At 39.1% G+C, this 21548-nt stretch overlaps 1 protein-coding gene across 2 annotated transcripts; it reads left to right on the top strand.

Moving 5' to 3' along the window:
* The first annotated feature begins 1321 nt into the window (after positions 1–1321).
* On the top strand, positions 1322–19399 carry f8 (coagulation factor VIII, procoagulant component). Of its 2 annotated transcripts, XM_077578576.1 has the most exons (27): positions 1322–1526; positions 1756–1856; positions 3101–3223; positions 5499–5711; positions 6935–7114; positions 7209–7306; positions 7377–7497; positions 7573–7810; positions 7877–8045; positions 8144–8231; positions 9909–10126; positions 10316–10457; positions 10540–10749; positions 10886–11664; positions 11749–11891; positions 12889–13054; positions 13145–13384; positions 13675–13909; positions 14001–14183; positions 14326–14442; positions 15988–16059; positions 16231–16316; positions 16430–16585; positions 16731–16875; positions 16954–17096; positions 18650–18832; positions 18941–19399. In XM_077578576.1, exons 1-27 carry the CDS (start codon positions 1378–1380, stop codon positions 19094–19096), a joined length of 4854 nt encoding a protein of 1617 aa, XP_077434702.1. In that variant the 5' UTR covers positions 1322–1377; the 3' UTR covers positions 19097–19399. The 2 variants fall into 2 exon arrangements, with proteins under 2 accessions (XP_077434702.1, XP_077434703.1); XM_077578577.1 differs by lacking the exons at positions 1322–1526; positions 1756–1856 and having other exon boundaries at positions 3098–3223; positions 5499–5571; positions 5652–5711.
* Positions 19400–21548: the final 2149 nt, after the last annotated feature.

The raw sequence follows: 21548 nt of genomic DNA, 5'->3' as shown, positions 1-21548 counted from the left end.
AAATAATGACCAGGACTTGTAGGCAGCATTAGTAGACACCAGTTTATACAGTTTAACCCCCCCACACACACACGCACACACACAACACACACAAAAGTAGCCTACATCTTTAAAAGAACAACCAATTAGAATTCAATTTATTTTTGTAATGAGGTTGATCATGTGAATCACTCGGTGAAAATCAGCGGGCTGCAAAATGGATTTTCGGGGGGTTTGTGAACTCACAAATCTCATGAGAATTCACCTGGCAGGCGAGGTTACTGAATCAGATTGTTTTGTTTTTGGTTTTTAATGAGAATCAATATGAAACCGTCCAACCGCCCGAATCATATTGTCAGGCCATGATGTGTGTTTTCATCTTCTGTTAACCAGAAAGCCTGCTAACTCACAAGCAAGTCTAGATACAAAGCTATGTGATTTCTTCTCACTTTTATTTATTTAATACTGTAGTTGGTGGATGGTCTATGCTATGTTTAGTGGCCTTTTAATTATGTTGGCAGTGCTAAAACTACTAATGTAATGGTGACCTAAGACATTTGCGCAGTAGCTTATAGATACAACTTTTAAAAGATGACATCATGTAATTACTCTTGTTTTATCCACATACTGTAGCCCTTGATGTTGTCACCATTTATCATTGTCTTTTATGAAAAAAACTTTTAACAAGCAGCAACACAATAAATCATTATTGTCTATGTTTCAATGTTACAAAAGTTGCACAAGTTACTTTCCTAATTAAAATGAACAGCAAAACCCAATGACATAACTCCTAGTTTCCACTGTGCTCACAAATAGTGACATTGTAGTATTTTCATTATGTTTAGTTAATATTAACACTATTAGAAAACACTAGTTGACATTAACGCCATTTCCCGACGTTCAGACTTCTCACGTTTGCCCTCAGAATACAAAACAAGTTGAACATGTTCAGTCTGTCAAAAAGATTTTGAAGTTTCTCTAAATTGCCACAAGAGGGCGCTCAAGCCTTGTCTTGCTATATAGCATTATTATAAAAGGAGTCGTTTAATATATTTTGATAAGGATATTAATATTTTTATAAAAACATGTAAAAATGATCATATTTACCTTTATACATACAATGTCATTAAAAAAAAGTGCTAATAAATATATACGACAAAAAGTATTATGCCTCAGCTATGACAACAAGCATTGTTGAACTTGGAAGTGAAAGTGACCAGAGGATACATTCCGTCATCCCCCTCTCTCACACCCCCACGCACGCACGCACAAAACACGCAATCCAACCAGCCTTCCCTCCCACCCACCGACTTTGACATATTAACTCACATTTAAGTGAAGCAAGCACACAGTCTCTTTGAGCCAGGTCTTTGTGGCCGCACACAGGTGCACACATTGATGATGGGAGCGTCACTTTTGCATTTGCTGCTGATGTGCGCTGTCTGCCCGGTAAAGAGCTTTACTGTGAGAGAGCATTTCATTGCTGCTGTGGAAATCGGCTGGGACTATGTGAGTGTGGGAGATGGTGATGCAACGTCGGATCAAAGGTGATGTTTTTTTTTTGTTTAAAAAAAAAAAGTTTATATAATGTCTTAAAGTTGGATACTGACGAGGATTAGGGCCAGTAAAGAGAGAGAAAAAAAAATTTCATTCTCAGAATTCTGACTTTAAAGTGAGAATATTGCCACCAAAAAAAAAAAGTCTCTTCACTGGCCCTAATCCTCTTTCGTAGGATCCAGCATTGTCATCGTACGCTCAGTTTTAATTTGCTTTTAGGTGGTTGTCCAAAGGAACCCCTCAGAAATACATCAAGGCAGTTTACAGGGAGTTTACAGACGCCACGTACACCGTCCCCAAGCCGAGACCACCTTGGACAGGTCAGTGACAGCAGGCGATCTTGGATTTTTTAAAACAATGCAAATGAATCAATGACTATCATAATCAATGTATATGACTGATGTGTATAGTAAGAATCAGTGGGGACGGGTTAGTAATAAGCCAGGGCTTCTACTCGTCAGCCCTTCTTTCGAATGTCAATGTTGCAAATGATATTAGGTGATCGATGTAACCTGTAATAATGTGTCCGAAAGGGGAAAAAAATGAATAAAACAAAACAAACAGATAATTAATCAAACTGGGGTTTGTTTACAGCAGTGTCTTCCAACCTTTATTGAGCAAGGCATTCATTTTATAGATGGAAAATCTCACAGCCCATCATTAAAAAAACATGTCTGAATGATGACCTTAATTTTCTCAATAATTTGTCTAGTGCGTAATAAGGCATTTCATTGTTCTGCCTGTCACTATATGTCACTGTCACTATATGTCACACACACATATATATATATATATATATATATATATATATATATATATATATATATATATATATATATATATATATATATATATATATACATATATACATATATATATATATATATACATATATACATATATATATATATATATACATATATACATATAATTGCAAGAAATAATTTTATATAATTCCCCTAATGCCATACGGGAGATTAATTATCCAGTTCCATTTATTTGGTCCAAAAGTCAATTTGAATGTACGTTGAGATGAGTATCGCTGTATATTTTCCAAGTATGAAATAATTGGCTCGGCACAATAAAGTTTGAGAAACTTTGGTCGAGAGCCCTTCAATCTCAATGACCAAGTCATTAATGACAGATCCACGCTTCTAAGGCGCTCCACTTTCACCATAAAGTCTTGCTTCAAAAGGCGATTCATGTAACGTGGTAATGAAAATGATATTAGTTTAAAAATAAAAAAAAGTATGCAAATGTATTTGCATTGTCAAACTGTTAACACAATGTCAGTTGTGCCGTGTTCTTATTAAAACGAATGAAGCTTACTGACAACATGGAACCTTTTATTTTGAAATTGTTATAAATGTCTTTATACCTTTTTCTATGTGAACTCATCAAGATCAAGTTGCAATTTCTTGTGTGCATGCGGGATCATGTTGCATTGCGCTGCCTTTAATCCAGAGCAAACTGCTTTGCATGTAATCCCACATAAATTATTTAAATATTAACCTAAACCTCAACAAAGGTCTCTGAGTGTTCTTGTTGCGTTTCATGCGTGCAGGTATTCAAGGTCCAGTGATCGTGACTCAGCCCCTTGAAAGGGTAGTCGTTCACTTCAAAAATATGGCCTCGCAGCCTTACAGTATCAGCCCAGTGGGAATAACATACTGGAAGCAGTCTGAAGGTACTGAACTAGACTAACGAAGTATCTCCACGTGTCCTATGAATAAGAACTGCATGCCGTACTTCTTGGTACTGTGGCGCACAACTTGATAGCAACTTGTCATCATGCTGCATTAGTACTGTGTCCTTCCTTAAACCAGACGAATCTTTCTTGGCTCATAATCAGTTGTGTTACGTAAAAGCTATCACAATGCAAATGAGAAAAAAAAAATTGTATATTGCATTTTATCACAGAGAGGACTCATTAAGTGACTTAAGTACTGGACAGTTAATGCAATGTTTATTAACTCATTCACTGCCATTGACGGCTATAGACGTCAAAAATTAATTTGATCTGTTTCTTATATTAGTTTAAAAAAAAATTCATGCAATAAATTACAATTAAAAAAATTCTTTTAAAATTTGTATTCGTAATTAATCGCATGACTTCACTAGTTAACTCACAATTAATCACACATTTTATATCTGTTCTAAATGTACAATATTTTTTTTCTAGGTTTTCATACTCTTGTTAACAAAAGTGGGGAAAAAAATGTCAAACTAATAGAAATAGTTCAAATGAATTCTTTACGTCTATAGCCGTCAATGGCAGTGAATTAGTTAAAGAAGATAAGCAAGTGAAGTGGAAAAAAAAAGCTGGACCACAAACAAATCACCTGACGCCCGTAATTTTTTATTTATCTTTTCTCTTTTTTTTTAAAAATTGTAATTAATTGCATGACTTCACTAGTTAACTCACGATTAATCACACATTTTATATCTGTTCTAAATGTACTATAATTTTTTTCTAGGTTTTCATACTCTTGTTAACAAAAGTGGGGAAAAAAATGTCAAACTAATAGAAATAGTTCAAATGAATTTTTGACGTCTATAGCCGTCAATGGTAGTGAATGAGCTAAAGATAAGCAAGTGAAGTGGAAAAAAAAGCTAGACCACAAACAAATCACCTGACGCCCGTAATTTTTTATTAATCTTTTCTCTTTTTTTTATTGCGTCAGGCGATAATTTTTTTTTATTGTAATCAATTGCATGACTTCAATAGTTAACTCACAATTAATCACAAATTTTATATCTGTTCTAAATGTACTATAATTTTTTTCTAGGTTTTCATACTCTTGTTAACAAAAGTGGGGAAAAAAATGTCAAACTAATAGAAATAGTTCAAATGAATTTTTGACGTCTATAGCCGTCAATGGTAGTGAATGAGTTAAAGAAGATAAGCAAGTGAAGCGGAAAAAAAAAAGCTAAACCACAAACGAATCGCCTGACGCCCGTAATTTTTTTTTAAATCTTTTTTCTCTTTTTTTTAAATTGCGTCAGGCGATTTTTTTATTTTTTTATTGTAATTAATTGCATGACTTCACTAGTTAACTCACAATTAATCACAAATTTTATATCTGTTCTAAATGTACAATATTTTTTTTCTAGGTTTTCATACTCTTGTTAACAAAAGTGGGGAAAAAAATGTCAAACTATAGAAATAGTTCAAATGAATTTTTGACGTCTATAGCCGTCAATGGTAGTGAATGAGTTAAAGAAGATAAGCAAGTGAAGCGGAAAAAAAAAAGCTAAACCACAAACGAATCGCCTGACGCCCGTAATTTTTTTTAAAATCTTTTTTCTCTTTTTTTTAAATTGCGTCAGGCGATTTTTTTATTTTTTTATTGTAATTAATTGCATGACTTCACTAGTTAACTCACAATTAATCACAAATTTTATATCTGTTCTAAATGTACAATATTTTTTTTCTAGGTTTTCATACTCTTGTTAACAAAAGTGGGGAAAAAAATGTCAAACTATAGAAATAGTTCAAATGAATTTTTGACGTCTATAGCCGTCAATGGTAGTGAATGAGTTACAGAAGATAAGCAAGTGAAGTGGGGAAAAAAAAGCCAAAGCACTTCATTTGGTGCAATAATAAGGAATTAGCAGTGGTAGCACACACTCAACGTCACTGCCTCATTTCTCAAAATCATCCATGTGCAGATTTATTAGCTGCTTTCACGGGCCAAAAGATCATGTCCAATATCCGAACATGAGTTAACTCGCGATTCCCTCATAGCCAGAAGGTTGATAGCCTCCTGTGAGCACAGTGGCATGTGTCATTTCCTGAAATCAGCTCATGTCTTCCTGCCACAGGATGACATCCCACAATGGACTTTATCATTAACTGAAATGTTGTGTAAACCACCTCCAGCAAGCTTGAGCAAGATTGTAAGATTGTTTTGGTTTCTCATGTTTGGCAATTCCCCCCTTCACCCCCCCGCCCTGACCAGGAGCCGGCTATGATGACTCCACAGCAGGCAAGGAGAAGGAGGACGACGCCGTCTCTCCCGGGAAATACCACAAGTACGTGTGGGACATCAGCGCCGCCGACGGACCCACAATCGATGACCCCGAGTGTCTTACCTATTCCTATTCGTCCCAAGTGGACCCGGTCCGCGATGTCAACTCTGGACTTATTGGTGCCCTGCTCATCTGCAAGTCAAGTCAGTGCATTGTTGTCCTGTCAGTACGAAATAATGATACAACTAAATAACATACTGTATTTATTCCATTTTGCAATTGAAATTCAAATTACAGGAAGCAGAACTGAAATTCCATGCAATAAAAAAAAAATAATGATGCAAAATTAAAATACTTTACTAATTTTGCGATTTTCAGCAGCAAAAAAAAAATCATATTTTGTCTATCAGGAATTTGATAACGTCACTCTTTTTCCATGTACAAAGCACCTTTAATTAAAAACATATTTTGCCACTTACCGGCCGTTCTGTAAACTCACGTAATTTTCGATGGTCATCCCGCTCCTAACTACAAAAATGTAATTTCATTCATTATTATTTTTTTAATTAATGTATTGCTAAGCTTTCCAACATTACGGAAATGTATACTTAATGTTAGTCTCCCATTTGTAAGAAAAATATAAATTAAAAGTGCCATTGTCACTGATGTTGATGAGAATGAATTTCTCCAAATTGCACTGAATTCAATTCTCTTTCCTGCAATTCAAATTCAACATCCTGTGGGGTGGACTCAATTAAACTTCAAATTCAAATTCATCCATTGAATTGAAATGAAATCTGAATTTTGTGCAACCCTGCTTTATGTACATAATATGAAATGATATTGAAGATTTGTTATTAATGAACCCTCAAAACTCCAAACATTTCTTGTTTTTTTTCCCAGCTTTCTTCAAAATCAAAGCGATGGAGCAAAAATAAATAAATCAATAAAATCCAAGATAACAACTATGAAGAATTGTATTAATAAATGGCGAGAAATGAGCAAGCAAGACAGGGATCGGTCAAAAAATTTTGCGGTTTCCACTTCATATTGGATGATTACGTTAGCACATATTATTTATTAGTTGCAAGTAAGTAGCTATAAATATTGTATAAAAAAAGCCATAAGTTATGAAATGTGTATGAAATGTTACACCTTAAATTATCCACATGCATACAGTATGTAACTGTTGAATTTATTAGTGCAAACATGAATTATCATGTCAATAGCCCTTTTTTTTTTTTAAATCAGCGTACAGTATACTGTACGTAAAATATTTTTAAAATTGAAATATTCATTATCTTAATTTGCTATTTTTGAGTTGTTTTTTTTTTTTTTTTTTTTTACCAGAAACTCCACGAATGCCAATAGATTAAGCATGCGGCACACAATTCTTCCCATCACGTTTGTTTGCGTGTTCCTCCAGGTGCATTCGTTGAGGACAACCAGAGGAGGAATACTGCGTTCGTGCTGCTCTTTGCCGTCTTTGATGAGAGCAAGAGCTGGTATGGCCAACTGGGAGACAGGAGGAGCAGAGAGAACATTCACAGGAGCGGCAGGAAAGAATATCACACCATCAACGGCTACATCAACTCCACTTTGCCTGGTGGGCACCCGCCGTGTGTAAAAGATACGTTGATGATGGCTGTTGCTGCTATTGTTGATGACCAAATGTCATCCTTGGTGTTATCCGTGTGCAGGTTTGACAATGTGCCAAAAACGTGTCCTCTGGCATATGATCGGTATCGGCACTGCCCCAGAAATACACTCCATCCAATTTCAGGATCACACTCTGAAGGTGATGCGCTTATAAAAAATTTCACTCCTGCTGCGACATTGACTTGATTTTTACGTCACGCCGTTTCCAGGTGATGAAACATCGCAAAGTGACCCTGGAGTTGACCCCGATGACCTTTGTCACGGCAGAAATGAAGCCTGGCAATGTAGGCCAATTCCTCATCAGCTGCCAGATACACGCACACCGTCTGGGTAAGACGCGCCCGTTCACGTGAATGTCACGCCATGGTATGAGCCGGAAGTGATTTTGCCGATGTCGGTGCCCAGACGGCATGCGAGCCACGTTCAAGGTAGAGAGCTGCCCCGGGCCCGACCTCCGCAATGTCAAACAAGACGACTACGACGATTACGGGGAGGACTACTTCAACACCTTCAGTTTACAGCCCATGAGGCCGCGAGCTCAAGGGAGATCCAGCAGGGGGCAGCTGTCCAAAATCTGGGAACATTACATCGCCGCAGAGGAGATCATGTGGGACTTCGCTCCTCATCTCGCCGCCTCAGACAGGTGGGGAAGGAAAGTTGCAGAAAGGTCACAGGAAGCTGAACTAAATTCAAACATTACTATTTCAAGCATGAGTGAGCCGGAATCCAGAGGCGCACCCGAGGCCCCTCATCGCGACTACAGGTATAAAAAGGTTGCTTACGTGGCTTACACAGACAGATCTTTCACTCGGAGGAAAAACACGGAAAGGACGCTGACGGGTCCGCTGCTGAAAGGAAAAGTCAGTGATCGCTTCCACGTGAGTCGGACAAGCATCACTAGTCAGAAAGGATTATTTTCTGTAATTGCTCAATTTGATTTCACATATTTGATAATCATCTTGATTTATTCCTCCAGATTACATTCAAAAACCTGGCCAGTCGTCCTTTTAATATCTACCCCAATGACCTCACCAAAATCTATCCACTGCTGACATCCACAAATGGTAAGACACTTTGCAACAGTCCTCTGTTGTTGTTGTCCTCCACTCCACTCCATGGGTTATTATAGGTCACATTCATGGTTGAATACAATTTAAAATTCTCATTTTTGCACATTACAAAAAGATGGCATTTAAATTTAACTCGTTCACTGCCATTGACAGCTATTGACGTCAAAAATTCATTTAAACTATTTCTGTTAGTTTTTAACATTTTTCCACTTTTGTTAACAAGAGTATGAAAACCTAGAGAGAAAAAAAATATTTTACATTTACAATAGATATAAAGTTGATGAATAATCGTGAGTTAACTATTTAAGTTATGCGATAAATTACAATTAAAAACTTTAATCGCCTGACGCGTTAAAAAAGAAAAGATTATTAAAAAATTAGCAGCGTAGGGCGATAATTTTTTTAATTGTAATTAATTGTATGACTAACTCATTATTAATCACACATTTTATATCTGTTCTAAATGTACAATAAAAAAAATCTAGGTTTTCATGCTCTTAACAAAAATGCACAAAAAAAAAAGTTAAACTAATAGAAATAGTTCAAATGAATATTTGACGTCTATAACCGTCAATGGCAGTTAGTTATTAAAGGTGTATTCAAGGATCTTCTCAAAAAGTAGAAGTCAAATTTCCGTTTGTCACTTTTTTTGAAATGCTCATGCAGAATTCCATCCTACCAGCTCTCATGTTCATTCAGGGGAAATGCCTATCAAATGTCGGGAATGTGTGAGCTCATCTTCATTATCATCATCATCATCTTTATCAGTCTCTGCAGTCGGCCTCACTCCATAGACGGATGTCCGCTTTTGCGGCTCTCAGCCATTTTCAAAGTATGCGGTGAGATGGGTGGAGCTACAACAATGAATGGCTGAGTCTAAAACTCAGCGGCTACATGCTACAAACACTCGCAGTGCGCATGCGCACCTCGGCACGAGCACACACGACGTCGTTACGGCATATTGGTTGACGGGATCGAGAACTAATCGTTAAGATGATCCAGCCAGAAGACGCTGCGACAGAAAATCCCTGAATACACCTTTAAGACTATTTCTCACGACTACATGCTCTTCTCCTTATCGTTATCCAACAAAAAGTTAAATAAATAAACAAATAAATAAATTGTCAGTTAAAGTAAAATTACTGTATGTCGAGCAAAAAAAGAAAGTGGTCAGACAAATATTTGCAATATAAATTCACATGTATAATGGAACGTATGGTGTTCCGCAGGGTTCAATTCTGGGGCCTCCGCTATTTTGCAGTACACAGCGGTACAAACAGCAGTAGTCGTTTTAAAGAGCTCAGATTTGTGTCAGGAGTCAGCATCCTAACTTCATGGTTTGTAATGCCAAGTTGAGCAAAGCTAATCCAGCACAACGAGCCGTCTAACAAAACTAAAGATTCAGTGAAAGGCTACTCTCCCTGTTCATTTTGTTCGTAAACCCCATGCATAAGTCTTGAATTTGAAAAAATCAGTTTATTTGTCAATAAAGAAGGGTTTGGTGAATGTGCATAAAAAAAACTGTTGGGGTTCAGTACCCCCAACAAAAACCACTGCTGTAAGCAGTCCACAAAAAGCCAGCGTTTTTTTTTTTTTGCCTCTTGCTACTTTATTATTCAGTTTGCTACTTTTGTTAGTTTCAATCTCCCATCTAACGTGAACACGTCAAAGTTGCAGACAATGACTTGCGCTCAATGGAGGTGCCCCCGAACGGGACCTTTGTGTATGTCTGGGAGCTAACCACCGATGACGGACCATTAGAGGAGGACCCCCAATGTCTGTCCCAGCTGTATCAGAGCACCGTGTCCCCAGAGAGGGACCTGGCCTCGGGGCTGGTGGGCACCTTGCTCATCTGCAAGTCCAAAGCCATGGACACCCGAGGACGCCTGGTGAGATGTTCTCTTCTTCCTCATACACACCGTGGACAACATTGTTGGCACCTTTCAGAAATAACAAATCTTGACAGATCCGAGTTATTTTGTGGGGTTTTCTGTTACAAAGCGGTTCAAACCATTTTGTCCATGTGTGTGATACCAACACCAACATCAATGTTTCTGATATCCAATCTATCATTGCAGTTGGCTCCTGATAAAGACTGGACTGTTATGTTTGCCGTCTTTGATGAAAACAGAAGTTGGTATGTGGATGAAAACATAAACAAACACCAGAACTCATCCGAAACCACAAATCCTGAACTCTACAACGCCAATGTCATCTACAGTGAGTTTGCCCTGGACTTTGATTTCAACTCTGCTGAGGCAGAATTGGAAAAAAAAACGCATGTGTTATCTCCATCTTCCAGGCATCAATGGCATCATGTTCCGTCGGCCCCAATTTTTGACGTGTCAGACTGATGTCACCTTCTGGCATGTGGCCAACGTGGGCACCCAGAGTGACTTCTTGTCCGTCTACTTCACTGGAAACCCTTTTCAGTATAATGGTCTGCATCAGTCTGTCCTCACCCTCTTTCCCATGACTAGCATGACCATTACCATGGAAATGGACCTGCCAGGTAATCGCGCTCAACCACGAAAATCAACATTGGACACTTGTCATATCTGTTTCTGGCGGATTATTCTGACTGAATCATGGTCAATTGTGACTCGATTATTGAAGCCTTTGTCCTGACTTCCTGCCTCTTCTCACAGGTGAGTGGGAGATCAGTGCCTTCGACGGCAGCCTTAAGAGTCGGGGGATGGCCATTCGTTACAGCGTTTGTCCGTGTGACTACGGAGACACGATGGTAGACCGAGACGAGGACATCGACGATATCTCCGACTGCGTGAACTTACTGCCAAAGAGCGGGAGACCTCAGAACGCCACGATGATTTGGGTGTGCAAGAACTTTACAGGCGGTCACAATCACACAGATGCCGATACGGGGTGGATTGTGAAAGGAGATCAAATCTGTAAAATGAAGAGTATGCCTGTAGTGTCATCGGAGGGAGGAGATGCAAGTAGTGTACCTGAGGGAGGAATCCCACTGGACGTCTTGAATGAATTAGAGAGAAACGGAGAATGGATAGTGGATTTGAATGAGACTGAACACGAAAGAAGTGGCAGACAGAGAAGACGGGCAAAGGGAAACCAGACTCATGAAGACTTTAGCTCTGCAGAGACTGAAGATGATGAATTAGGAGGAGAGACCAAAGAAAATAGAACAGACACTGGTATTGAGATGGACCCTAACCAAAGGAGTGGGATGCCGCTTAAAATGAATGTGCCGAGGGAAGACAGCAACGAGATCTTACCGGACACAAATCCAAGCCTGAGGGAGAATCTTTTAACTGAAAGTAATTCACTGGAAATGGATCAACAATTCAGGGGAAGCCACATTAAGAGTGAGTCTGAGGATTTTAATTCTACCGCTGCAAAAAACACAACAAAAATCAACTTTGACTTGGATTATGACGACTACAGCCAAGAGGTAATGTTGCCCTTCAGGGACTGTGGAGTGTCCACTTAATAATTACATGACCAAACACTTAATCCTACATTATTGTTATCATAGGACAACAACATGTCTGATGTCAATACCTCAGCCAAAATTGACTTGCGCTCCAGAAAAACAATCTACCGCCACTACTACATTGCTGCAGAGGAGATCACATGGGATTATGGCATCAGAAAAGACCCTCATCTTATTAAACCCGGGTAGGTAGTCGTACATTTCATATAAAATCACCTTTCTGTGAGCTGCATGATCAACACATTTGAAAACTTTTTAAAAAGCCATTGCACTTCCTTCCCATAAGGTTCCTCTAGTTCAAATCAACAATGTTGTGGAATGTTTTGAGGTACTTCATACCAATTTTAGGTTGTAAATTTGTTTATTACAAGGTTCCTGCAGGTTTGAGATGTTACCGCCCACTAGCACGCCTGATTCATATAATCAGCTCAACAGCATGCCTGACAACCATCCTGATCTTTAGTATCAGGTGTGTTGGTAGGCGGAAAGATCTAAAACCTGCAGGACTCCGGAACTCGAGGACAGGAATTGGTGAACCCAAATGAAGCTTCATGAAGCACTTGTGATATTTTTTGACTCCAGTAGATTTTTTTTTTCTTGGTTTAAAGATGCAGTCAACTTAATACATTTCCATTGCACTATCCTTTATCTTTAAACCAAGAGCACCATCTACAGAAGTAAAAATATATATAAGTGCTTCATGAAGCTTCATTTTCACATCACTACTACAGTATGTTTTTTTTCTTCTCTTCATCATATTAGTATGATGTACAACTACCTGTATGCACTTGCTCAGTATTTTGCCAATTAACCATTCTTTCAGAAATATTTTTTTCCGTTCTTGCTCATTTTTGCCTTAGTCCCTAATTTAAACGTATTCTGACACTGTGAGGTAATTTTTGAAGAAACAGACTTTATGTTTTATTTTTAACTCCTCTAGATGACACTCTTGGTTTAAAGATGCAGTGCAATTTTAATGAATTTCCATTGCACTAGCCTTTATCTTTAAACCCAGCGCACTAGTCTAGAGAGAGTCAAAAATATTGCAAGTGCTTCATGAAACTTCTTTTTCCCATCACTACTTGAAACTGAAGCATTCTCCTGAATTTAACTGAAATGTGTGTGTGTTTTTTTGGTGGGGTAGTAATGTTAGAATCAACCAGTTGACTTCCTTTCCTCCAGAGAAAAGCATCGTGGAATGAGGAAGTTCTTGCCCGAATACAGGAAGGTGGTGTTTAAGGCCTACCTTGACAAAGACTTTCTCGAGCCTGCCTACAGAGGAGAGCTTCACGAACACCTGGGAATCATGGGACCTCTCATCAAAGCAGAAATTAACGAGCTCCTTACTGTAAGTGGAATATAGTTTATTAACATAAATCAACTGAAGTATCATGTTTGGCAGTGGTGACCTTTGTTCACATCCTCTGTCCTATCCAAGGTCATATTCAAGAACAAGGCATCCAGGCCCTACTCATTTCACCTTCAGGGAGTTTATGATCGTACTCGCGGGGGCGGCATTGCACAAAGCTATTCCTCATCGCTGCCGGTTGGGGTCCCGGGAGAGCCTGTCCCACCTGGAGAGGCGCGCACGTATAACTGGAGAATCACAAAGAAGCAAGGTCCCACCGATGCGGAATTTGGATGCAAGGCTGGAGCTTACTACTCTACTGTGGACAAGGTCTGCATGGATATGGTTCATTTGATTGTTATGTTCACCATTTGAAACTTTCAGAGGGAAATCAAGTAGTTCCTCATGTAATGGCAGAGAATATGTAGTTTGACCGTCTCATTGATACCGTCACAAATATCATATTAGATAATTATGCGCTGTAGGGTTTTTTTTATGATGGTGGTGAAAATGACACCGTTGCTATTTTTAGACACCGCGGGATACCATATTACCGTAACTAGAGGATTTGATTGTGTTGAATTGTTACATTTCCATATATTTGTGTGTTTATGTGCCAGGAGAAGGACCTTCACTCAGGTCTGATTGGCCCACTGCTGGTGTGTAAGGCAGGGACTCTGTCGCCAGATAAGAACTCAGGAATCGGACCACTGATCCAGGATTTCAGTCTTCTTTTCCACACATTTGACGAGACCAAAAGCTGGTATCTGGAGGAGAACCTTAAGAAGCATTGTGTCCCTCCCTGCCAGGTCAATCCGGATGACCCCTGGTACCACATCAGTAATCGGTTTGCAGGTGGGGAGAGGTGTTGTGGTGTAACTGTAACTGACTACTTCCGATATTTTACATTTATCTTTAACACTACTTGAATATTTTCTGTCCATAGCAATAAATGGCTATGTGGCAGAGACACTTCCTGGTCTGTTGGTGGCACAGCGCCAGCGAGTCAGGTGGCACCTGTTAAATGTGGGGAGTGATGGAGAGTACCACGCTGTGCACTTCCATGGTTTGCCTTTCACCCTGCACAATGGGGAGGAGCACCGCATGGGCATCTACAACCTGTTCCCTGGTAAATACACACAAACAGATCCGTACACGATAAAGAAGATGCGCTTACCGATACCTTGATGCTAAATGTGTTTTTTACTTTGTTATATTATTGTTTGTTTCTGTTCTACCTGTCTAAGAGGATGTGCATGTGCTCGCTATAGGTGTATTCGGCACTGTGGAGATGATCCCGTCCACAGTTGGCACATGGCTGGTTGAGTGCACTGTCGGAGACTACCAGCTGGCTGGAATGAGAGCTAAACTGTTGGTCTATGATCCAGGTGGGAGATTTCAAACCACTGACTGTTGGCAGGGTTGGGAGGGTTACTTTTAAAGTCCATTACAGTTACAAGTTACCTGCTAAAAAATGTAGTTAGTAACATCATCCAAGTACCATAATATTAAAGTAATGTAACTGGATTACTTTTGGATTACTCCAATATTGAGTATGCTCATGAAGACAAAATACAAATAAATATCACAACAATATATATTCTATACAATAGGTGATAGGGACCCGGGCAGCCTACAAATAGCAAAAATCCTTGTGTAATTAAAAAGCATGTAGGCTATTGATTGATTGATTGATTGATTGATTGAAGGCCATCTGCTGTTTTCGAACTGTCACTGAAAGCAACCACACCTTACAGTTTGATAGATAGATAGATAGATAGATAGATAGATAGATAGATAATGAGGATGACGATGTGTAGCATCAACTGCAAAATTAACTTTTATCCCAGTGACAAGTTCAGCCGTGTATATGTTGTGTATGATGTTTAAATAGTGAATTGGTAGGAGGATGTTTTGTTTGTAACTCACATTATGGTTGTAGGCTAGCGGGATAGCTAGCAAGAAGCTACAGCGCGTACGTAGCATGCCGCTGGACTCTCAGTTCAAACTTTCGCTCCGAGTAAGTTCCAGTGAATACCGGTCGCTATTTCCTGCTCCCGTCCGTGAAGCTTTTTCAAACTGCCCGCGTGTGGACATGACTAGTCAGTTTGTTCGTTCTCACCTCCCCGACATGTAGCAACGGTCCCACTCGCGCGGGCGTGCACGCGCTCGCTCTGTCATTCTCTCTCGCTCTGTCTCTCTCTCTCTCTCTCGCCCTCTTTTGCACTCTCTCTCATCGTAGCAATTGTAATCCCTCGAAGTAATCCCTATTTTTAATAAATGTACCTGTAATCTGATTACATGTTTTTTCCTGTAACTGTAATGGAATAGTTACATTGTTTTTGCAATCTCATTACGTAACGGTGGTAGGTACATGTATTCCGTTACTCCCCAAGCCTGACTGTTGGTGATATCAACTTTGCCAAAATATTCGAGCCATTATTAATTTTGACTAAAAACGTTAATTATATTTATTGTCACCCTCTTAAAATAATTGCGTGTCTTTTTTTGCCCAAAATATTTTTTTTGCTTAAATTATCTCATGATGCAAATGGTTAATTTTTTTGTTACCTGGAAAATCTTGTGGGGGGGCGGGGGCTGGATTATTATATTATAAGATTATTTTTAGAAGGTGTCATTATTTCACTTGGAAACGTGGCTATTCTTAAATGCTTATTGATCACAAATAATAGGTCATGTTTGAACAAAATTCTAATATTTGGATAAGATGATCTGAATGTGAGCAGCACACGTTCAGTATGATGCAGTGACGGGCAGCAACAATCAGAATTGCAAATTTACTCATAACGGATGTCATTAGATGAACTTCATACAGTACCTAAGTTTTGGATAGTGAGTGTCTGTGCATTATGTGCATTGTGTAATAAAACTTGAATTATCATATTGCCTGATTTTTATTATCTTTAATGTAGAATGTGCTTTACCTCTGGGAATGCAATCCGGAACCATCCAGGATCCGCAGATCACTGCTTCAGATCACACAGGTAAAACATTTACCCCCCAAAAATTCAAAATGTTGAAATAAATTGAAAAAAGTGAAATAATATGTGATACTTTTTATTGCCATTTATTATTATTATTAGGCGTACATTAGATAAGAACACATTAGCACAAGTCTGTTACATTTGATGCTATGTTTGCACATGCGTGTCCAGATAGTTGGGAGCCCCAACTGGCGAGGTTGCATCGGTCTGGTTACATCAATGCTTGGATGGGGACAAGCAAATTCTCCTGGATACAGGTTCGACATGCAGATATTCCCCATGCGATGATATGACATATTGGCGATATCCTGTGTTACGTTCAGTGATATCAATGTCCATAACATTGCCTTTATTCATTATGACTGATCAGGTGGACCTGCTGAAGCCGACTCTGCTGCACGGCATTGAGACGCAGGGAGTGAGGGCGAGTCTGAGGGAGAACTACGTCTCGTTATTTGGCGTTTCCTACAGCCTGGACCAGGAAACGTGGAACACCTACCAAGGGAACTACACGAGTCAACCCAACGTGTGTCATCATTTCCACCTATTTGTTTTTCTTCCATCTCTTTTCAATTTATTGTCAACCTCGTTTTCACCTGATCTGCCTTCCAAACAAGTATGTTGCCTAATGGAAAAAAAATCACACCGACATTTTTGTGGCTTTGTTTCAGAAATTTCACGGGAACGTGGACAGTTCCAAAGTGAAGCAAAACCAGTTCTTGCCTCCGTTTGTGGCTCGCTACATCAGGATTCACCCCGATAGCTTTGTGCGGAGGCCTGCGCTGCGACTGGAGCTGCTGGGCTGCGATCTCAACAGTGAGCCTCAATTTTGCAATCTCTAGTGGTGCCTTGGATGGATGGATGGGGATTTTAATCCAGGTGAATTATGTGCAGGTTGCTCATATCCACTCGGCATGAGGAGCGGACTGATCCACAACATTACCGCTTCCTCACATTACTCAACGTTGCTGCGTAACTGGAGCCCCACACTCGCCCGCCTCCATCAAACGGGCAGGACCAATGCCTGGAGGCCCAAGGTGCACACACCTTTGCATTATACCTGTTCACGTGTGAATGGATGATAAATGATTAATTTTAGTATAACATCACAGCTTTCTTATGTTTTCCATGTGATATTGCCGCTGTGTCTTTTTATTGTTATTTTTTATTATTAAACAAGTAAAAATTAGCTCTCGATATGTAAGTTACCCATTTTACATCAACCCCCCCCTGTCAGGGGCATACCACAAATTCAAAACATCTTTTATCAATTTGTGTTGCGCAACATCGGCGCATGCCCTCGCCCTCGCCCTCTTATCATCATCACACAATGCGACACAGTGGCGTGACTTGTGCTGCACTTGTTAATAAAGGTCACACGCCAAGTTTGTGATCCTTGGCGAGAACCCGAGCACTGCTGGCCAACTATTACAAACAGCAGACTGTTAGCTCGTTAGTTGTTGTCAGTGATCTTCAGATTGGCGTTAAATCCACCACCGCTTCTCCTCTTGAGTGCAGATTTTGATTTTAATTTCATTTTGATTGGTGATGGCACAACACTCTCTCTCTCCAATTTTAGGGGGTTGGGAGCTACGGCCCGCTGAATTTTGAAATTAAATTATATTTAAGGAACTACTGGGTTCATCTTCACAAAACAGGTATTGATGTAAAGAGAGTTCAACAAGGATTCCAAATCAACATCTACAGTCATTTAGAAGATTGGTGCATATTTGAGCAACTTGACCTTTTGACCTTGTGGATCACATGACCTTGATAACATTTTACTCAACCCCGGTCCTCGAGTACCCCTATCCAGCCTGTTTTCCATCTCTCTTTTCAGCCGACAGAACTGAGGATCGTTATCAGGCTTCATGCAGAGCTTGCTGATTAGCTGATCATTTGAAACACCTGTGTTGCGTGTGGGAGACATGGAAAACAGGCTGGATAAGAACCCCTACTCTACATAAAAAAAAAGTCTTTGGATGTATTTTTTTTTCTTTATCAATCATAAGGAGTATCCACACCGGCACATTTTCAATGAATTTTTAATAAATATTCAACATTCAATAAATATTATTGCTGATAAACAAAAAAAAGACATCTCTGTTTTAGAGAACAGAGAAGTGAGCGATTACATGCCATGAAACATTTTATTAAGGTCATGTGATCTACAGGGTCAAATTATTGTTTTTTTGGTTATTCTAGGACAAAAGGTCAAGTTACTAAAATATACACCAATCTTCTAAATGATTGTAGATGTTGACTTTCTAGCAATACCTGTCCTGAAATACAAGGGTTCAAAGGAAAACGCCCCTTTTTTTGCCCAAATTCACCATAACTAAATTAGACCTAAGTGCCAAATTCCGATGTACCTCAATTTTGAGATTTGGCGTTGTGCCATCACAATCACTAGTACACTAAGTTTCATTCAAATCCAAATCTGCTTGGTTAAACCCACTGGGTGATTTGCCATGAGGTGACCCTGGAGTCTTTCCGCACCCCAAGCGCATCTTTTTGCTCCTGTGGCAAAGCAACCATTCCTTCCCTTTAGAAAGGCAACCTTTCCTTATTTTAATACTGTCTTTGCCAGGACAACAATCCTCACGAGTGGCTTCAAGTGGACCTGAACTCAGTCAAGCGCATCACAGGTGTCATCACCCAGGGTGCGAGGTCTTTCACAAAACAGATCATGATCACAGAATTCTCGGTGACTGTCAGTCTCAATGGATTCTCGTGGAACAGCGTGTTGGAGAAGAACTCACACAGGGAAATGGTACTGCTACACAGTTGATTTTTTTTTTTTTTTGCCATATTTGCCTGTATTGGATCTCACTAGACTGTCAAGAAGTCACCAGTAAGCAAACGTCTCGTTCCTCTTTAGATCTTCACAGGTAACAGCGACCCAGACGAGGAGGCCCTCACTGTTTTTGAGCCGGCTCTTTTCGGCCGTTTCCTGCGCATCCACCCTCGCGGCTGGGTCGACGATATTGCTCTGCGCCTGGAGGTGCTGGGCTGCGACACACAGCAGGACATCTAACAAACAAGTTACAAAGTTGCTCATTAACTGCGCTTAGACTATATGGTTATTGGATCTGTTCTTCCTGTTTGAAAAGTAACGTGGTAATGGAGAGAGAAGTTGTCACTTTGAAAAAGTTAAGTGCCTTTGGACATGCCGACATCTTCAGAATGTAAGCTTGTGTAAATATTTCACACAGTGATGGATGTATACTGTTTGATTGGTTGTTATATATTGTTGGTTAAGTATGGACTTGAAAAGTATGAATGGATGTATGTATATCCATGTATGTCTGCTTTGGTAAAATTTCATATAAATAATGAATCTTGTGCTCATCTTTGCATACTTACACACATATTTACCATAATTGTACCATGAGGTTACATTGCAAAAAAAGGACAAAAGAAAATTTAAGAAAAAAATAGAGTAAAATTAGAAAATGATTACTTCAAATAAGCAAATTATCAGCCAAAAGAAAATAAAATTTTACTTAAATTGACCTGTAATATTTTGAAAAATAAAATAATAGCTCGCCCATATCAACCACAATGGTCTTGAAAATATTGTTTTTAGACTAAAAACAAGTAATGTTGACTTTTTTCAAGCTGTAATCTTAAAATACATATTTATTATTTTGAACAACTTAACAAGACCCATTTTTATTATCTTTGTCATGACCTAGCCAGGGATTGAACCCACAACCTCCAAATCTGAGGGTAGGCATTCAACCACTAGACCACTGAGCTGGTACTGCAATAAAGAAAAATGAGCTTAGTAAATATAACGAAACGGACCACATTAGCTATATTGCACTTTTGCCTCATTGTTTTCATACTTTTCTTAAAATAAGAAAATTCAACTTATGAAACCCAGTTCAGGGCCTTTGATGTTGGTTAGTTGTCATCTTAAAATGTGGAAAATGCTTGTTCTAAGCCTCATAGTACCTAAAACGGGCTGTAACACTCAATGCCAAGACAGCTTGATCAAATAAGTAATAAGTATCTTTAAATAAGCACAATGATCTTGTCTGACAATTTCATTTTAAGTAAAAAAAAAAAAAACTTGTCAGAGCAAAATAAGCACATTTAAGTTAAATGTAAGAAATATCTTAAGATTTCAGTTTTTGCAGTGTACTAATTCATGTTCAATACTCCCACGCCAGGAAGTTCTCCCTGGTTTGTTTTAGCTTGCACATTATCTGTGCTCTTGATTCACTTGACTGTCCTCCGTGTTCCTTAACTGTTAGTTTGTCTTATCCTGCTCCAGCAGGCTGTCCTGGGGCACACAATAAGCCCAACTGTGCTCCCACATTGTTCCATGACAACAAGCAGTATGGAGGCTTGTCTAAAGAATGTGTGACAAGGTAGCACGAAAACATGATCGGCTTGTTTGTTGGTCCAAATTGTCTTTATCACCTTCTTATCAGCTGAGGAAGTTTCCAGGGAGAGCCAACAGTAGACAGGACGGGACATTTGGAGAGACATTGGCAGCAGCACATCGTGCTTAGCTGATAGGGCTCGGGAAAAACAATAGCGGTGTGCGTAATGTCAGCGAGAGAGGGAGCTGCTGGTAGTAAAGCCAAGTGAGCGAGCCCTGATGGGGTCATGTAGGGGTCATGTAGGGGTCATTACCTCATGCGCACGTCTCATTGCCTGGCTGCTGTTTGATCTGTGAGGGAAAGGAGCGACAATCCACGGAACTAAACGGGATAAAACTAGTTCACGTCTCACAGTCACTATTTCATATTAGCAATGGGCAGCATAAATTTAACCCGACAGTTACTTCAGACACACATTGATTAAACTAGGTGTAGACCAACAGAAATATACAAACTATTGCACCCCTTCTGTCTTACATTGATTCAATTACGTTTAAATGACCAAATACTGTTTATTTTCCCATAAAGTACAATGCTACAGTAAATATCCAAAAGAAAATAATTTGTTTTAGTCATTTAAATGCTCAGTCAACAACAAAAAGATCACTACAATCTAAAAAAATAAAATAAAATTACAGCTCAATTTTGTCAGAATGGTTTTTCCACTATGTTATTTTCATCTATTACAAACTACAAGCACTAAATTAATGAATACCTCTCACACTGACCATTAAAACCGAGCATTAGAATTTGATTTTTATTTTATTTTTAATCTACAGGCTTGGCTTGGGTTACATCATGTGTCTAGTGGCAACTAGCATTGGCACAATATATAGAATGGTTTTGTGGTTTAAACTAAGATGGCGATTGTACTTACAGTAAAAAAAAAATCTTTGCAACATAATAGAAGTTCAACTGGGGGTAAAGTTTTCCCTAAATGAACACATTTGTGTCTTCAGATCTCTTTCACATACTTACTGTCAGAGTGCAACAGTGTGGTTTTTTTCCTTCTCACTTTTCGCTCTCACAACCTTGTGGCTTCCTTACAATATTTCCTGTTGTAATAGGCTTCGTGGTCGCTAAACGATTTAAAAA

This window comes from Vanacampus margaritifer, chromosome 10 (assembly GCF_051991255.1).
Source record: "Vanacampus margaritifer isolate UIUO_Vmar chromosome 10, RoL_Vmar_1.0, whole genome shotgun sequence".
NCBI classification, from domain to species: domain Eukaryota; kingdom Metazoa; phylum Chordata; class Actinopteri; order Syngnathiformes; family Syngnathidae; genus Vanacampus; species Vanacampus margaritifer.
This window is presented reverse-complemented; position numbering and strand designations above follow the sequence as displayed.

What these genes read in the sequence shown, in the direction of transcription:
- f8 (XM_077578576.1), top strand. Translation starts at nt 1,378, where the DNA reads ATGATGGGAGCGTCACTTTTGCATTTGCTGCTGATGTGCGCTGTCTGC. An exon ending in CCTCATCTTATTAAACCCGG is followed by an intron (nt 11,892 to 12,888) that starts GTAGGTAGTCGT and finishes CCTTTCCTCCAG; the next exon opens with AGAAAAGCATCGTGGAATGA. An exon ending in CCAATGCCTGGAGGCCCAAG is followed by an intron (nt 17,097 to 18,649) that starts GTGCACACACCT and finishes TGTCTTTGCCAG; the next exon opens with GACAACAATCCTCACGAGTG.